This window comes from Stegodyphus dumicola, chromosome 6 (assembly GCF_044657685.1).
Source record: "Stegodyphus dumicola isolate Sdum_Otavi_A_Nest chromosome 6, ASM4465768v1".
In the NCBI taxonomy this organism is placed as follows: domain Eukaryota; kingdom Metazoa; phylum Arthropoda; class Arachnida; order Araneae; family Eresidae; genus Stegodyphus; species Stegodyphus dumicola.
The window spans coordinates 31635830-31651856 of NC_140773.1; the positions used below are offsets into that span (position 1 = coordinate 31635830).

Genomic DNA, 16027 nt, shown 5'->3' on the forward strand with positions numbered 1-16027 from the left:
CAGAAGAAACCAGCAGAATAAACACATTAAAATCTAGATAAAATATTTCATGTAAAACTATTTACATATGTCTGCCGCCTGCTGTAGTTTACAAAATAAACTTACCAGGTTCATACAGTACCAATGAGGTGTTACTTATGTCAGGTGAATTATCATCACTAGACTATCTATCGAGCAAATAAACAGGTACAGAACTAAAGCACTTTAAATTTATTCTACCTCGCCTTTTGTGAGTAGTTAAATTAACATATACCAAACTTAAATTTAGAAGCCAAATTGGACCTGATTTCAAGCTGCTTTTTCATAATTTCTATCAATTCAGCGATTTTAAACTAACTTGGGCAAAGATTACGTGCTCTCCTTAGACCGCTACAGAGATTCAAACAGTTAACAAAACAAGATAAACGTCAATATATAAAACGCACAAGACCAGCATTAGCATAGTTTGTTCTTTAAACACTTTTTCTATAATCGGCAAGGCAATAGACCACAGACCAGTTTTATATATATCTGATATAATATACTACAACCTACTTTTTTATTAAATTTTAAAAGCGAATGGATCTTAAATGGTTACAGCCGAAAACATCGCGGCTAAAACATCGCGGACAAAAAACGTCGCGGAGAAAACATCGAAAAGAGAAAATATCGCAGTTCTAAAGCATCGTGGTACAAAACGTCGCCGTCGAAAAAGAAGCGGTTCAAAAACTTCGCAATTTAAAAACATCGTCGTCGAAAATATCGTGGTAAAAAATAAAGGATCGACAAATCATCGCATGACAATAACATCGCAGACATGCTTTTCTCAGGTTTTAATAGTTGTAAATGGATATTCCCATAATGATTTGTGAGCGCAAGATGTAAAGGATAATTTTGACTTTCACATTAACTTATTAACTAACAAATTTTTGCTAAAAAAAGTAAGAAGGAGACTTAAGCATAGAAAATTAAGTGCAACTTATTATACTTTTCATGAAAAATTACCAGTAAAAACTTTATAAAAAATGATTTATTAATGGCCTTTGTTAGTTAATTATGTCGGTTTAAAATTCTATAAGTTGCATTCATTTTCTATGCTTAAGTTTCCTTTTTATTGTATCAGCAAAAATGTATTAGTTAATAAAAATATGAAAGTAAAAATTATCCTTCTTTCCACCTTGCACTCACAAATCATTATGAGAATTTACATTTACAATTATTAAAACCTGAAAAAAAGCATGTTTGCGAAGTTATCGTCATGCGATGATTTGTAGATACTTTATTTTCTACCACGATATTTTTGACGACGATGTTTTTAAACTGCAAAGTTTTTGAACAGCTTTATTTTCGACGACGATGTTTTTTACCACGATGTTTTAGAACTGCGATGTTTTCTCTTTGCGATGTTTTCTCCCGCGATGTTTTGTAGCACGACGTTTTCGCCTTGCGTTGTTTTCTCCGCGACGCTTTTGTCCGCGATGTTTTTGCCGCGATGTTATCGGCGGACACCATCTTAAATAATCCAATAATTATAATTAGAACTTTTGCGAGTTCGCTTGTCAAGCAGCTTATGATCTCTATTGCTATACTTGAAATGTAAATTTTTAAAATACGCACAATCCGGTAAAATATGGTACACGGAAAATATAGTTTCTGAATGGTGTAAAGAGATTTATTTTCAGCCTTTACAAGATGGATTGTACTCAGTTTATTTTTAACAAACATATTCAACTGCAGCTACAAATTGTTAATGATTTTACACGCGATAATAATATCAGCCAAACGATTGGGTCATACAGCATTTCTAGTTGACATTGTTTTCTGATATAATATTCAGGTTAATTAAAAGGAATATAGATGGTGGTTTCTAGTCGGAGGGTATTGTTAACATCCTCTGTACTTCTCTAATTCTCGAAAACTTCTCTGAAGTAAGGAGATCAAGAATTTTTAATACTTTCTTAATACTTTCTTAATATCAGCCCATCCTGGTACTCATCAATAAAAATTTCGATATTCCTGTTGACTTAGCTTCTACACTTCGACAATTAGAAATTGACAGCCATCTGATAGTGTAGGCAGAAATTTCAAAGCTTTAGCCGGTTTAGAACCATCCTTATGTATAGGATTTAATCGCTATACATATGTTCATAAAAATGTTGATTAGACTTCACTAATGTTTATTTTGTCGAGATGTTCAAATAAATTCAAGAGGTTAACTTGAGATTGTTCTCAAAGGGAATTTTCAGTACGTCTTACTGCTTAAGCATTCAAAGGGACGTACCACAAAGAATGCTGCACTAAATAGTTGCGGGATCCGGACAATGGCCGATTAGTTTATGTAAGCCGCCCAGGTGTCCGGACTGCTTTCATCTGTCACTGCTTAAGCATTCGAAAGACCAAATTCTTACGGAAAATGAAGACACATGAGAAGGTCGTGCCTCAAGCAACAGGTAACAAGAGTCAAGAAGCCTATGGGTCCTAATAGATGATCAGATTGCGTACTCATATTAAACTTGTGGAGAAAGGAATTGCTCGCATCTTAACTGGAGAGACGACTCAAAGCAATTAACATCCATAGCTCAAGAGATATTTTTAAACATCCAAAACAGATTCGCAAAAAACATAAAATTTAGTTTCAAAAAAGCAGAACACTCTGATGATTCATAAACCATTGAACTGTAGTCTGTTTTTTACACAGAATTACTCTGTAAGTAAAACGCACTCAGAAGCGAACTGCACTTCAGGACGTGTGCTTTAGAATTACGTTAAAAGGCTCAAACTTTCGAGAAACGTTTCCTAAATATGAGATATCTGAAAAGAATACTTTTGATCTAACAATACCCCCAAAAACTTCACTTAAAATATAATTGGATTCAACTTCTACTCAAAAAGGAGACTTCTCCTTCAGCATAAAAGGAAGTAAACGATCTTTCGATTAGAATACAAATCTGTATCTAATTGACTATTTATTGTTTCGTGTGATCTCCAGATTCTTTATCATATATCTTATGTTAGCATGTAAGCAACGTATTTTTAAGGTCTTCGGCTTCAAGCGTGGTTGGAGGAAGGTTTTGAAACTGCGTTTATTTTCAAGCCTTAACAGAATAACATTTAAGGCACAGCCTTGAATTACATTCTCTTCTTGACAGAAGCCATCTGAGACCACAGAGCTAATCGTCATCTGGAACGCCTTCAAAATATTTTATCTGAAAGCTGGCAAATTTGTAGCAATTTTTACCTTCCGTGGTGTAACTCATATACGATTAGCAATCAGAAGATCCGTAGTTTGAATTCCAGCCAGGGCATCAATGTTTTTTTTGTGTGTGTTTCTTGCTTTTGATAGCTTAAATTTACTACAGAAGCCATTATCATAATGATCAGGTTAGAATACTACATCTCCAGGCGCTATCTTAAGCTATCTAAATGAAAAGACAGAAAACAAAGGCTTATCGTTAGCAAAAGGAATATAGATGGTGGTTTCTAGTAGGAGGGTATTGTTAACATCCTCTGTACTTCTCTAATTCTCGAAAACTTCTCTGAAGTAAGGAGATCAAGAATTTTTTTCCCAAAATAATACACTGAGCAATGTATACAGTTTTTCAAATAGTTTGCAAATGTACCTCTTAATTGCTAATGGCCAACAATTTGAGTTTTTTGCGTCTTTTCATGGTTTTGTGATGGAAATGACCATAGTTTACTTCCATCCAGTAAGAAACCTATGCTTCTTCTGTATTCTGTCAAACAGGTCTAAGAACAAAACAAACAATGGGTGATTTACTAGTGAAATGTTTCATCATTTTATATGTAACAACGTTCGGATTCCAGCTAGGCCTATTGTTTTCAAAAGCTCTTTTGAACTCAGTAGTAAAATAGCAGTTATAAGACTTGAAGCTGGAAGATTTGAATTAAATAAAGAAATTCTCTTAGTATAGCTTGTCAGAGATAAGTGCTGATAAGTAACTGCTGGCATTGTGTACGACAGCAAAACTTTTACTTACAGTATTTGTAATATCTTCTGTGATTCTAATTGCTGCAACCCCTTTTTCTAACATGGAAAAATAGTGGTTGATCAATATAGTATATCCCGCATCTTTTTTTAATTTTTTCCATGTGTGTTTGCTTGGAATACAGCATATTTTATTGTTGGCATATAGGATATCCATGAATACTTCTGGTTTCTTTATCTGTCTTTCACTGAATTTGGTTTTGCTTTTTTAAAGGTGATACGATTCGACAAAATGAGTTAACGCTAAAATATTCCGCAAATCTTACTTTGCTGCTTCAGAATTTTACACCGTTCATAGTTTCAACATAGGTTTGAGTATTTTGGTAGCTCTGTTACATGTAGAGAGACTCCAGCTTCTTGGTTAAGGAAATTAGTAGTGCTTTTCACTGCTCCATCGACAAATGCTTTGTTAACCAAAACTTTACAATAGCTTGAAAGCAAGTAATTAGACTGATGGCATGAAATGAATAGTCAAGTGAAGGGAGTAAATGGACGCCCATGATGCCACGATCACAAGTCCTTTCGAATAATGCAGTGCCTCCCAAACCTTCCAAGTTGGTTTGGTTTCAGAAATGTTTCCCTTAATGTAGTGCGGACAGAATAATTAAAATCAGTCAGGTGTTTGATATGATGAAACTTTGGCAAAATCAGTTACATGAAATTAAAGTGGACCCTACGCTTTCTATACATTTTATTATACAAATGTTTGGTTTGTTTTGAAAGGAATTGTTTCGGAATGGTCAATCCCTTTCCTACTTCCTTTTCTGAGTAAGGCCCATCAGATTCCATTCTCTCTTTCAATAACGTTTTCTCTGTCTTGTCAAGGAATTTCATAGTTTTATTCTTCTATTTATTATGAGATTTTTCAATATCCTTGTTTCCTACTTTTTTTAATATTTTATTTGCCTGTATGAAATATATTACGTTTGCTTCTTACTGATTACGTATATCTATACTAATATTAGTCTCAGTAAATACTAATTGTATAGATTTTCTGCCATCATCAAACGGCATATTAGGTCGAGTTTGGGTGACAGTTGCCAACTATTGTACTTATGGGTACTTTATTTTTATAGTGATTTTAATGCTCTGAATTCTTTCTGTAACGTCCATTCTAGACATTTCCCATAAACGTCTATGAGAACTCTTTCGCGTTTTACGCAGAGTGGCGTAGTGGGGAAGTTTTAACTATCGTGATCTATCACAGAACATCAAGTGCAAATAGTGATCCCACTATGTATTGTACCTCCGTATGGTCGAAACCCTGGAACTAATAACAACTCAGAGAACTTGTGATGTTGAGCTGGAAAACTTAAGTACCCGAGCATAATACATTTTGCAAGATCTAGCGTGCTGAAATTCAGGATAATATATTCGCATCTTGATCCGTTTGCAGCGCAGATCTTTCAATCAGAGATTATTCCTTCTTCCTAAACTGAAATCATACCTCTTGAAAAATTCATGTTTTTGAGATCTGTGTAATACTGTACATTTCTGAGCTGAGATTCTTTGCTAACATGTTCCTTTTCATTCAATACAAGAATAGATGGTAACTGAATAGACAAATTGTATCTAATAGTAGACCCACAGATCAAAGACTTATAAAACATTTTTAGATCACCAGCCTGTGAGTTTAGATGTTTCTGGATCAGAAATAGTGTTATTTTTCGAAAATCATCTGAATCAATTGTAACAATTAAAAACCATGAGCACTATTTCTTCAAGCAACTGACATTAAACACTACTGACCAGCATGTCATTGAAGTGGACATCCAAGTGTCACTCGTTGGAACTGAAGCATGGGCCACAGCAGTTCTGAGAACAATACATTTCTCCTGAAATACCAGCCATACGGATCTCCTCGTACTCCAAACGCAAAAGTAGTTTTCTCACCACAGCAAGCCAGACATAAGAGATTTGTAATATCACCTTGCGGTAAGCCTTATATATATTAATTATACAGAATAAATAAAGGGAAAAGTAGTAGATATGAATATGAGAAAATGAAAAGAGAAAAATTGCATCTGAAATGACAACTGATCGCCATTCATGTGAATGTAATTCGCAGGAGCAATTACTATACTGGGAATACATCTCAGTAGTGTTGAGGCTAGAGGAAAATCTCTGAAGAACTTGGAATCCGTTCCCTGGAGCCATTTCATCAAAATTGGGAATGAGTTGTATACAGTACAATTGGACTAAATACGGTGGTACAGCGGCCCCACTAGTAAAACTCTGGTAGTACTAGTAAACCCACTAGTAAAAATTAATGATTCTTCATAGATCAAGGATTATGTTACTGTTCATATTCCGCCTTCAGTGTACATTACAGTTATAAGCGCACATGATATAGAATCGATGTTAATCGAATCAACGAACCTCTTACAAGAAACCGCTCCCTCTGTAAGTAACTGAATTTTACCTGTAAGACCCTTAGTTTTTGAGATAAATACGAACGAAAAGTATAATGCTGTATCCAGTGCAAGAAAAATAATTTTATTGGAAACATGAACATCGGTATTTGCATTTGTGTATACAGAAAGACATTCAAAATGTCTATCGCGCATTTCGAGGCGTAATGACGTCAAGCCCTCGCTTGAATCATATTTAAAAGGCTGCATCTAGTAACTACCGGTAATTTTTGCATGGTGATAATGTATTCCGTACATGATTGGCTGTATATGGTATACATAAGCTCTGAAATGCTCATGGGATCCGATTTTATGACTTAAGTTATTATATACTTAGACGTAAGTTAAGACATAAGTTATTATATACTTAGACGTAAGTTAAGACGTAAGTTATTATATACTTAAATAAAAAGATAAAAACAACTTATTACGTGGTTCTTTTTATACTTATCTTAATAAACGTTTTGCAGAAGTAAGTTGTCATATAGTACTTATTAAGATAAAAATAACGTATTATGTGGTTTTTATTATACCATGATGAAAAATGACATCTATAATTTATAGATGTCATTATGCTTTATTTTAGTATAATAAAAGTTGTTTCATGCTAGGAGTCATTTTTCTTTATCGACAGAATTCAGAAGCGAAAGAGAGTACTGTAGTAAGGAAGTAGTTAGGAAAAAATTGTGGAGCTATTTCGTTATCTCTTTCTCTCAGTTAGTTTTATTCTATTATCCACAACTTTTCCCTAACCTTTTATATTTGTGTTAATCCCCAAAATAACGATTTCCACCAATGTCCGTAAGTAACTAGGACAAAAAAAGATTACAATTCTTTTACTCATTTTCTTTATCTGCTCGTTATTCTATAGACTGTCCATGAATTTAATTCGAAAGAAATGGTATCGGTAGCTAAAAGACTTCGAATGAAAAAACACTTGTTTAGATATTTCTACCGAAATTATCCAAGGAGAAGTATTTTTACTTGAAAATTTTAAGCTGTTCTAGATATTATTTTCCTTTTCTCATGCGTGTGGCCCATCTTTTCTTACGCTTTAATCCCTATTTTTTTTCCATTTAAGCAATCATTTTATAGTCAGTTTTAAAACAATAAAAAGAAAGTACATTTTTGTAACGTTTACTACGCATTTTGTTCCGCTTTATCTGAATAAAAAAATCGACAAAATTCTGAAGAGGAATCTAAGTAATTCGCTTATTTTGGACAATAAATTTAAAAGAACTCTTCATTCATTTTCTTCTATACATAAATAAAAAATATTACTGTAGTGTGAAGTTGCAAAAATTTCTCATTTTCACACTAATTTCTCCGAGTGCCGCCTTGTTGCTTGATATGGATGATGTAGAAATTGATAAATCATTAATATTAATTATAATTGTAGGAAATACCCAGGAAATAATTATAATTGTAGGAAATACCCGAGCGTAATAATAGCTTACGAGAGAGTAGCCTAAAAAGGCGGAATATCTGTTATCTCTCTCTCTAAGACAGTAGAACTTAAATACCGCTCTTCCTCATTAGCATTCACACGTGATTCTAAAACTACGTTCTGGCCGGAAGTGGTAAGTTGAAATTAAGAATCGATAGGAAAGGAATTTTAACTCAAAATTTAACTGTTAATAAAATTAACATAATCCTTACAATGCATATATATTGGATATTTTTCATGTATAACTTTACAGAATTAAATTTATCATGTAAATGTATATGTTCTAAAGTAACGAATCACTGGTTTACCCGCATCACCTGAAGCAGCTGTACTGCTTTGATAAATCTGTTGAGTTTCCCTTATTTTGTACAAAAATTTATTTTAAGTTGATACCTTTTCTGAACTCCTCAACTTCCAATCCCATTTTCTCGCCAGGATGTAAATTTAAAGTGAAATGATGTGAGTATTTAAAGTGGGTGAATCTCTGAGTTTATTCGCAGCGTGTTTTCGCTAGCCAGCGCACGTTTCGTTGCTATCTCGCTGTTTGCTATCGATAATAGTTCGATCTAACTCTTTATTCCATAACCTAAAAGCAAGAAATTTTTATGCGCTAACACTTCGATGATTTTATAACTATGTCTTATCATAAATATGCTATCAACTGTATGAAAATCATCGACTATTCGCCAAACTAAAGACCTTTACATGAGCGTCCTAGCATCTTGATAAAGGTTGCCTTCTTCATTATATGTGCTGAAATTCATAAGGGTGACTCGTGCCTTTGTGTATTTATATTGGGCACACAAAGTGACATTTATATTGGGCACACAAAGTGACATTTATATTGGACACACAAAGTGACATTTATATTGGGCACACAAAGTGACATTTATATTGGGCACACAAAGTGACTTCATGAGCAATATTAACTGGCAAAAACCTACCCATACAGTTTTCACATTGATCACTTCGGTCAGACCAGCCCCATCCTTCCCATTACAAAGTAATAATCTCTACATATAATAAAAGAAAGAGTCTGTGTGTCTTTTGCTCGTGCTGCGTGTAAGCTAATAGACCCAGGGCTACGAAACTTTGTATATAGGTGCATATAAACAAGAGCCAGTGCACCTCGAAGCGATTTTTTTCAAAATTCGAATTAGATTTTTTTTATTTTATCTTTTCGATTTTATCGCATCATTTTAATAGTTTTATTCTTTTAAAAAATGTGGTTCGGGCAACAGTTTTCATTCAATTGCATACTGGACTAATCTGATGTGTACATCACATGAATTCCTTGTACGGAATATTAATTATATGCATTCTTTTCTTTTCATTTAAACTTATTAGAGTAAATTAAACCTACTTCGTCGATAGCGCATAAACCATAGAAGAATAAATGCACTCTTTAAAATTCACTATATTTATTTACCATAGCGACACTCTGGCGCTTGTTTCATTTAACAGCGTTACAGTTCGTTCATATTATAACTCAGAATGCACAAAATTTATATCATTTGAAGACTTATCATTGAAGAATACTGTAATAAATCAAAAACGATGTATAAAAGAAATTAAGCAAACAAAAAAGAAACAGTTTTTCACATACGATTCAGTATTTCTCCTTCAATTAATTCTGTTCTCACTTCCCAACAAGGCAAAAACGCCTAAAATCTCAAAATATCTTTATAAAAAATTGCGAGGTAAATCTGAAATACATTTTTTCCTCTTTTTTACCTTCATTTTACCTTTCTTTTTGTATGTTTTAATTCATTATTGATATCACCAAAATAGTTGCAGCGAAATATTTTCAAAAATTACTTCAACCTAGTTGTTCTAAACTGAAATTATATTAGAAGAAAATTATGAAGAATTGTAAAATGAATTAGGGATTTTTGAAATAGTATAGGGTAGGCCTTATGGGCCTGAGAATACCCAGACGTGATTAGAACAGGCCTATTACACTGTAGGATTCTCCACTATGTACTTTTAACTTACAAATGAAAGTGAAGAATCTTAAGAACTGATAAGCGAATAATCGCTTGAGTTCGTGTGACAGGAAACAACAAAAGAGAAGGTTAAAATAACCCTTTATTATTTCAAACTAAAGTTTAACAGAACTCCGTCTTGGATTTATACAATAAAGCCGACACTTATGATTGAACTTAAGAGACTAAGAATCAAACTAAACTAATCTTATCTAAAGAGATATAGCCGAAGCTATCAAAATTCTAACATAGTTGGATCCTTAACGCTAATTGACTGCGAAGCTATCAAGGGCCTAAAGTAGGGCCGAGCGTAATAATAGCTTACGAGAGAGTAGCCTAAAAAGACGGAATATCTGTTATCTCTCTCCCTAAGACAGTAGAACTTTGCTGTTAAATACCGCTCTTCCTCGTTAGCCTTCAGACGTGATTCTAAAACTACGTTCTGGCCGGAAGTGGTAAGTTGAAATTAAGAATCGATAGGAAAGGCATTTTAACTCAAAATTTAACTGTTAATAAAATTAACATAATCCTTACAATGCATATATATTGGATATTTTTCATGTATAACTTTACAGAATTAAATTTATCATGTAAATGTATATGTTCTAAAGTAACGAATCACTGGTTTACCCGCATCACCTGAAGCAGCTGTACTGCTTTGATGAATCTGTTGGGTTTCCCTTATTTTGTACAAAAAATTTATTTTAAGTTGATACCTTTTCTGAACTCCTCAACTTCCAATCCCATTTTCTCGCCAGGATGTAAATTTAAAGTGAAATGATGTGAGTATTTAAAGTGGGTGAATCTCTGAGTTTATTCGCAGCGTGTTTTCGCTAGCCAGCGCACGTTTCGTTGCTATCTCGCTGTTACGCTAGTACGCCTCTTGGCCATTTCGGATCATCGTCAAGCCTGTTGGGTTTTTGTTGAGCCAACCTGTCAGACGTAACTTAACGTGCTACTCCAGCACTATTCTATGTTAGTTTTGAATTGATTTATATTTCTACGTTTAAGTTTCACCCTTCTTCTGCTCTGGTAATTCATTTACGCCTTTGCGAAAATTCGCCAGGTTCATTGTAAGATCTGGTTAGCTTATGTGGAGTACAGGAGGTATATCTTACAAGTCAAGATGAAATCTTTATCAATTATAAGACGTAAAAAGGAGTTATTAATAATTTGGGAACCGCTATTCTATGTCAATGGTATAAACCTTTGGAGATTCATTATACTTAACAATATGTGTTGAATCATCACTCATACCCTTTGTTGCAAAATGGATTAGCACAGTGATTCTGAACCATTTTTGTCCCATGCAACCTTTTCACCATTGTTAGATCACTATTCTCTTCTTTCCAAAACTCGACAAACTTCCTTCACAAGTGTATATACATTTATTTAAATATAGTGTTTAAATACATTCTTTTTAATTTTAATGTGTTTAATAAATTAAACAAGAAGAAAAGTATGCAAAATGTTGATATATAGCAAAACCCCAAGAAAATCGGAGGTAATTTTTTACAAGGAATGAATATATTCATAATGTATAGAAAGATGGTTTACTTCTATGCAAATTACGAGAACCTCGGATACTATGAAATATCGTAGAAGTAATTCGAAATAGTATATTTGATATCAATTGTATTCAAAACGGAGAATGTGCCTGCAATTCTGTATATGCTGATGGTATATGAAAGCTACTTTCCGTAATTTTCTGATTTTCTTCTAATATAATAATAATATATATGTATATAATCCGCATAACTATACCCAACTTACAAGCGTTGCAATAAATGCCGTGAAGATTAATTTTTGTCTATGTTGGAGATTAAAAATGTGACGAGTTACCCTATTTGCAGTATGTCTGGCGTATTGCAACTAAGTGGAATGCAGTATTCAGTACTACTGAAAATCGCCACAATTACCAGTTCTATCCTGTGTTCATGAGCATAATGCTCGATCTACCGCTCATCGAGTAGTCTGAAATCTGATTTTAGGATCACTGCTTGTTAACATTTTATGATAACATAATTTATATGAACTAGAAGAAATTCAGATGAATTTCTGACACGGAGATCCTTTTAATTTATTCTGTGATCAACTCTGTTATTATTTACCTCTTCATAGCACAGTATAACTTTATAAGGAGTGATCTAGGAGGGTTCATCCAGTTCTGAATTCTTTGCCTTTTTATAATGCTTGTCTCAGTGTATGATTCTAATCACTTACTTTTCGTTATAAGTATTCAGCCATGCGTACTTTGTAGAGTGATTAGATTATTTTGAAGCAGGAGGTGTGAGAAATGTGCAATGCCCTTCCAGGGACTTGAACCTTGACCTCTCGAATACGTGCCGAGTGTGCTACCGTTACACCACGAAAGCGTGCTGGAAGGAGGGAGAAAATACTTTATAACTTATTTTAATCTGTTAGTTAACATATTCATTGGTATTGTAAATTCCATATGTAAACAGTACAAGCGTTTGAATTTGTAAAGTTGTTTCGTATTGGGTAAGATTCTAAAATTCTCTTATGTATGTCGTTCATAGACTATTGTAATAATTTTATAAACTGCCACATTACAAAAGCTCAATATTTATATTTTATTTTTAGGGATTACTACTTTACCTCAGTGCAATGGATTGATACTCATAGTGTAGCTGTGATTTGGATGGCGAGATCACAGAATTACTCCGTAGTCACCCAGTGTACTGGTTCACTTTGGTACTGCCAAGTGGTAAGAATTCAAATATGACTTTTCTAATCTGCACATAAATTAACTATAAATTGAGATAGGAAGTCTTTGCTTTATTATTTTTTGTTTCCAGTGCTGAAAGAATTCTTATTTCATTTCTGTTGGAATTCAGCACCTAATCTTTCTTAGGAAGATCTAGATATAACCAATGCCGAAAATTCTGTACTGATTATGTTAAGAACAATAAAATTAGTTAAATTATTTTTACTCCGTAAATAGCAATGCAAACTAAAAAGGCTGGCGAAGTATCCCAACAACCGGGAAACCAGAAGTAGAATCAAAGTCTTCGCTTAAAGTAGATTTTAAAAAAAGTTCGCTAAAAAAGGTTTGCAAGAAACTAGAAACTCTACCTCAATTGTTATTAAAATAAAATGCGAGGTGTGACACAAAAAAAGAGACTAAAAACACAGTGGAGTTGGCAACAACTGTTCTGTTGACGTCATGTCACACACCTTCTCTATCCATGCGGCCAGTTTCGACTTAACCGACCACGCCAGTGAGGAGTACTGCGTCATTGAGTGAACACGTGCAACTCCATTCTGTCGAAAAAATGGTGTAAAATCCGAACAGCGAATCAACATCAAGTTTCTTGTGAAATTTAAGAAATCAGCCACGGAGTAAACATTTCAAATGTTAACCGAGGCTTATGGCTTATTAACTTTGTCTCATGCACGTGTGTTCGAATGCATAACCGGTTTTCAGAGGGAATGGACAGTGTGGAAGATGATGTATGTGCTGGGAGCCCCACGTTCATTATGAATGAATGGTTCTCAGTGGTCAGACCGCTAATCAACACTACTACAATGAAGTACTAAAAAGACTTTGTGAAAAAATTAGGAAACAAAGACCGTAGCTGTGGAGTGACGGATGTCTGTTGTACCACGACAATGCACCCGCTTACACGGCCCTATCTGTCAAACAGTTTCTGACCAGCAAAAACATTACTGTGATGAGGCATCCTCCTTATTCCCCTGATTTGGTTCCATACGACTTTTTTTATTTCTTTAGTTAAATCTTAATTAAAGGTTGTAGTGGTGTGCACTACTAGGAGGCGTTGTAATGTGACAATCTAACCAAATACCTATCTAGAAATCCTTAAATTTAAATTTGCATGTGCCCAATATTTACTGGCTTGAATTCTTAGTGGTAGTACATTGCAAATTAAACCCTAGTGACAAGAATAATTAAATATTTCACTTACCCAATAACCCACATGCGTGAGACTTACGGAGACCAATTTCTTTTTCTAATCTCACGTTTATTTTATCAAACACATTTTCTGGATTAAATATGGAACATTTATCACACACATATAAAATATAAAATTATCTTAACTTAGAACACAAAACGTGATAAATTAAAATGGAATAGTGGGCTAATGCCGAAACGTGACTATTCGGAGATAAATTACAATTCGGTCTCATCGAACATATATGCAGTCACAATTTTCTCACATTAATTTCGTGCAGTGACCATAATATTTTTGTACATGTGCAAGATCTTTTTTTCACTTTCACATTCTTTAACACACTTAAAATAATCACGTGGTCACACATCGCTGGTAATGCACATTCCGGAGTCGAACACCTATAGATAATCTGCTTGAGATGTTTTAGAACGGTATCGTGGCAGATGGATTTTAACACTGAGCATTTTCATCTAAATAAATCGCAACCTTTAGTTCTGCTTCTTTTTATGCAAAAATACGACGACATTCCATGTGAATATATCAGGAACGATGAAACTCCATTAGCGCGACATGCAGGAACACAAAACCGCACAACGTGGGGCGTTGCTAATTGCCAAGCGACTGCCGGAAGGTCACGGGCGAAGAAGGGAAGAAACCAGTCTGCTTATATACACACATGCAGTTCCGCGATTACGATTAAAATTCGTCATGCTGTCAAACTGCGTGGTGTGAGAAGTTACTATTCTCACAAAGGTAACCCATTTTACCTCAGCTGAAGAGGTTCAGGCAAAAACGGAGAATCTCCTGAAGAGCCTTTTAAAAACCTCGTTAAAACTGTTAAACAGAACTGTTACCAGCAATGGCAGCACCGACTGCAGAAGTGTGTGAATGCTGAAGGGAATTACTCTGAAGGTGATAATGTCATGGAGAACTGATTCTGTAAGTATAATGATTTATTGAACTAGTCTCGTTTTTTGGTGTCACACTGTAAGGATCTTAAGTTTTACTTACGTTTATTTTATTTTAAATCTTTACTATCACTTCTTATTTTCTACTTCCGACCAGAATTAAAAGCGTTAACTTATTTATGCAAAATTTGTCTGGCGAACGCCAAGTACTTAAGTTGTAGCTTTTTGCCAAGCGAGAGAGAGGAAGGAGTTAGTCGAAGCAGGCCGCTTTCCTTAGCAGTTTTACTCGGTTGCTGTTTGCCTTCCAGGCCAGAGGTTTAATCCTCTTGATAATTTTAAACGTATTGTAGTGTTAACAGTTCTCTGTACTACATACGGCTTCCTGTGAATATAAGGCCAATCTTCCACGTTTATTATTTCAAAGTTAAGTTAGAGTTTAGTTATATTTTTATATTCTTACGTTTAGACCACAAGTAGTGGGTCTTTGTATTCCAAAGTACGGAAATTATTGTAAAGAGAGAAAAATAAAGGGTTTTGTATACCCTTCTTGTGTATCTTGTCTACTTCCCACAGTTATTGAACATAGCTTTAGTAAGCTCCCTGTTCCGAGTCAGGTCCTTGCATGTTCCCAAAGAAAGTAAGGCGGAACATTGAACCTGATAACACCTTGTATGCTTATAGTACTTTCATTTCAAGTAAGTATTTTGTAGACGTTATTTAAACTTAATGTTTGTGTGTTGGTATATATTTAATAATTAAATTCGTATTGTTCCTGTTTAAATCAAATATTTTATGTGGCATATAGCAACAACGTAAAAATCTATCTCTTCAATTACATAGTAGTTATTTCTGTTATCATTTCGTAGTCAAAGATTACTTTCTTTTTCTCTCTTCCAAGGGGAAATGTTAATAGGAAAACTCAGCGTTCCTCTGAATTATTAATATAAATCCCAAGCCACGACAATTTTGCAAAATTTCATGATTTATCTCGGGGCTGTTAAGCGAATTATGCCATTTTTCCCGTAATGTCATAACTACCCTAGTTATAACTAAAACGTTTACATAAATAATATTTAATAATTCTGAAAAAGAAAAATGGTATTGTTCCCCGTCACTTAAATACTGGATAAAAAAAAACTTAATCGCCAGAAACAATAAATGTCATCTCGAGAGACTCAGCGCTATCATTAATTTTTATTCATGACAACCCTAAATTTCTTTTTATTTGAGTCTTTTCACTGAGTGGTGATTGCGAGCTCAATGAATACTGGTGTCTTAATTAAAATAAATTATGCCGCGCAAAATGTTAACAATTTAAGTAATTAAACTAGCTTGTTTTATTATTCATAACGTTAC

At 34.1% G+C, this 16027-nt stretch overlaps 1 protein-coding gene across 1 annotated transcript in view; it reads left to right on the forward strand.

Moving 5' to 3' along the window:
• Positions 1–16027, forward strand: part of LOC118188648 (inactive dipeptidyl peptidase 10-like) — a 1447514-nt gene that overhangs the window by 1218037 nt on the left and 213450 nt on the right. Inside the window, exon 11 of the mRNA XM_085818201.1 lies at positions 12433–12556. Within this exon, the coding sequence (XP_085674327.1) occupies positions 12433–12556 (124 nt within the window). The remainder of the gene's footprint in view (positions 1–12432; positions 12557–16027) is intronic.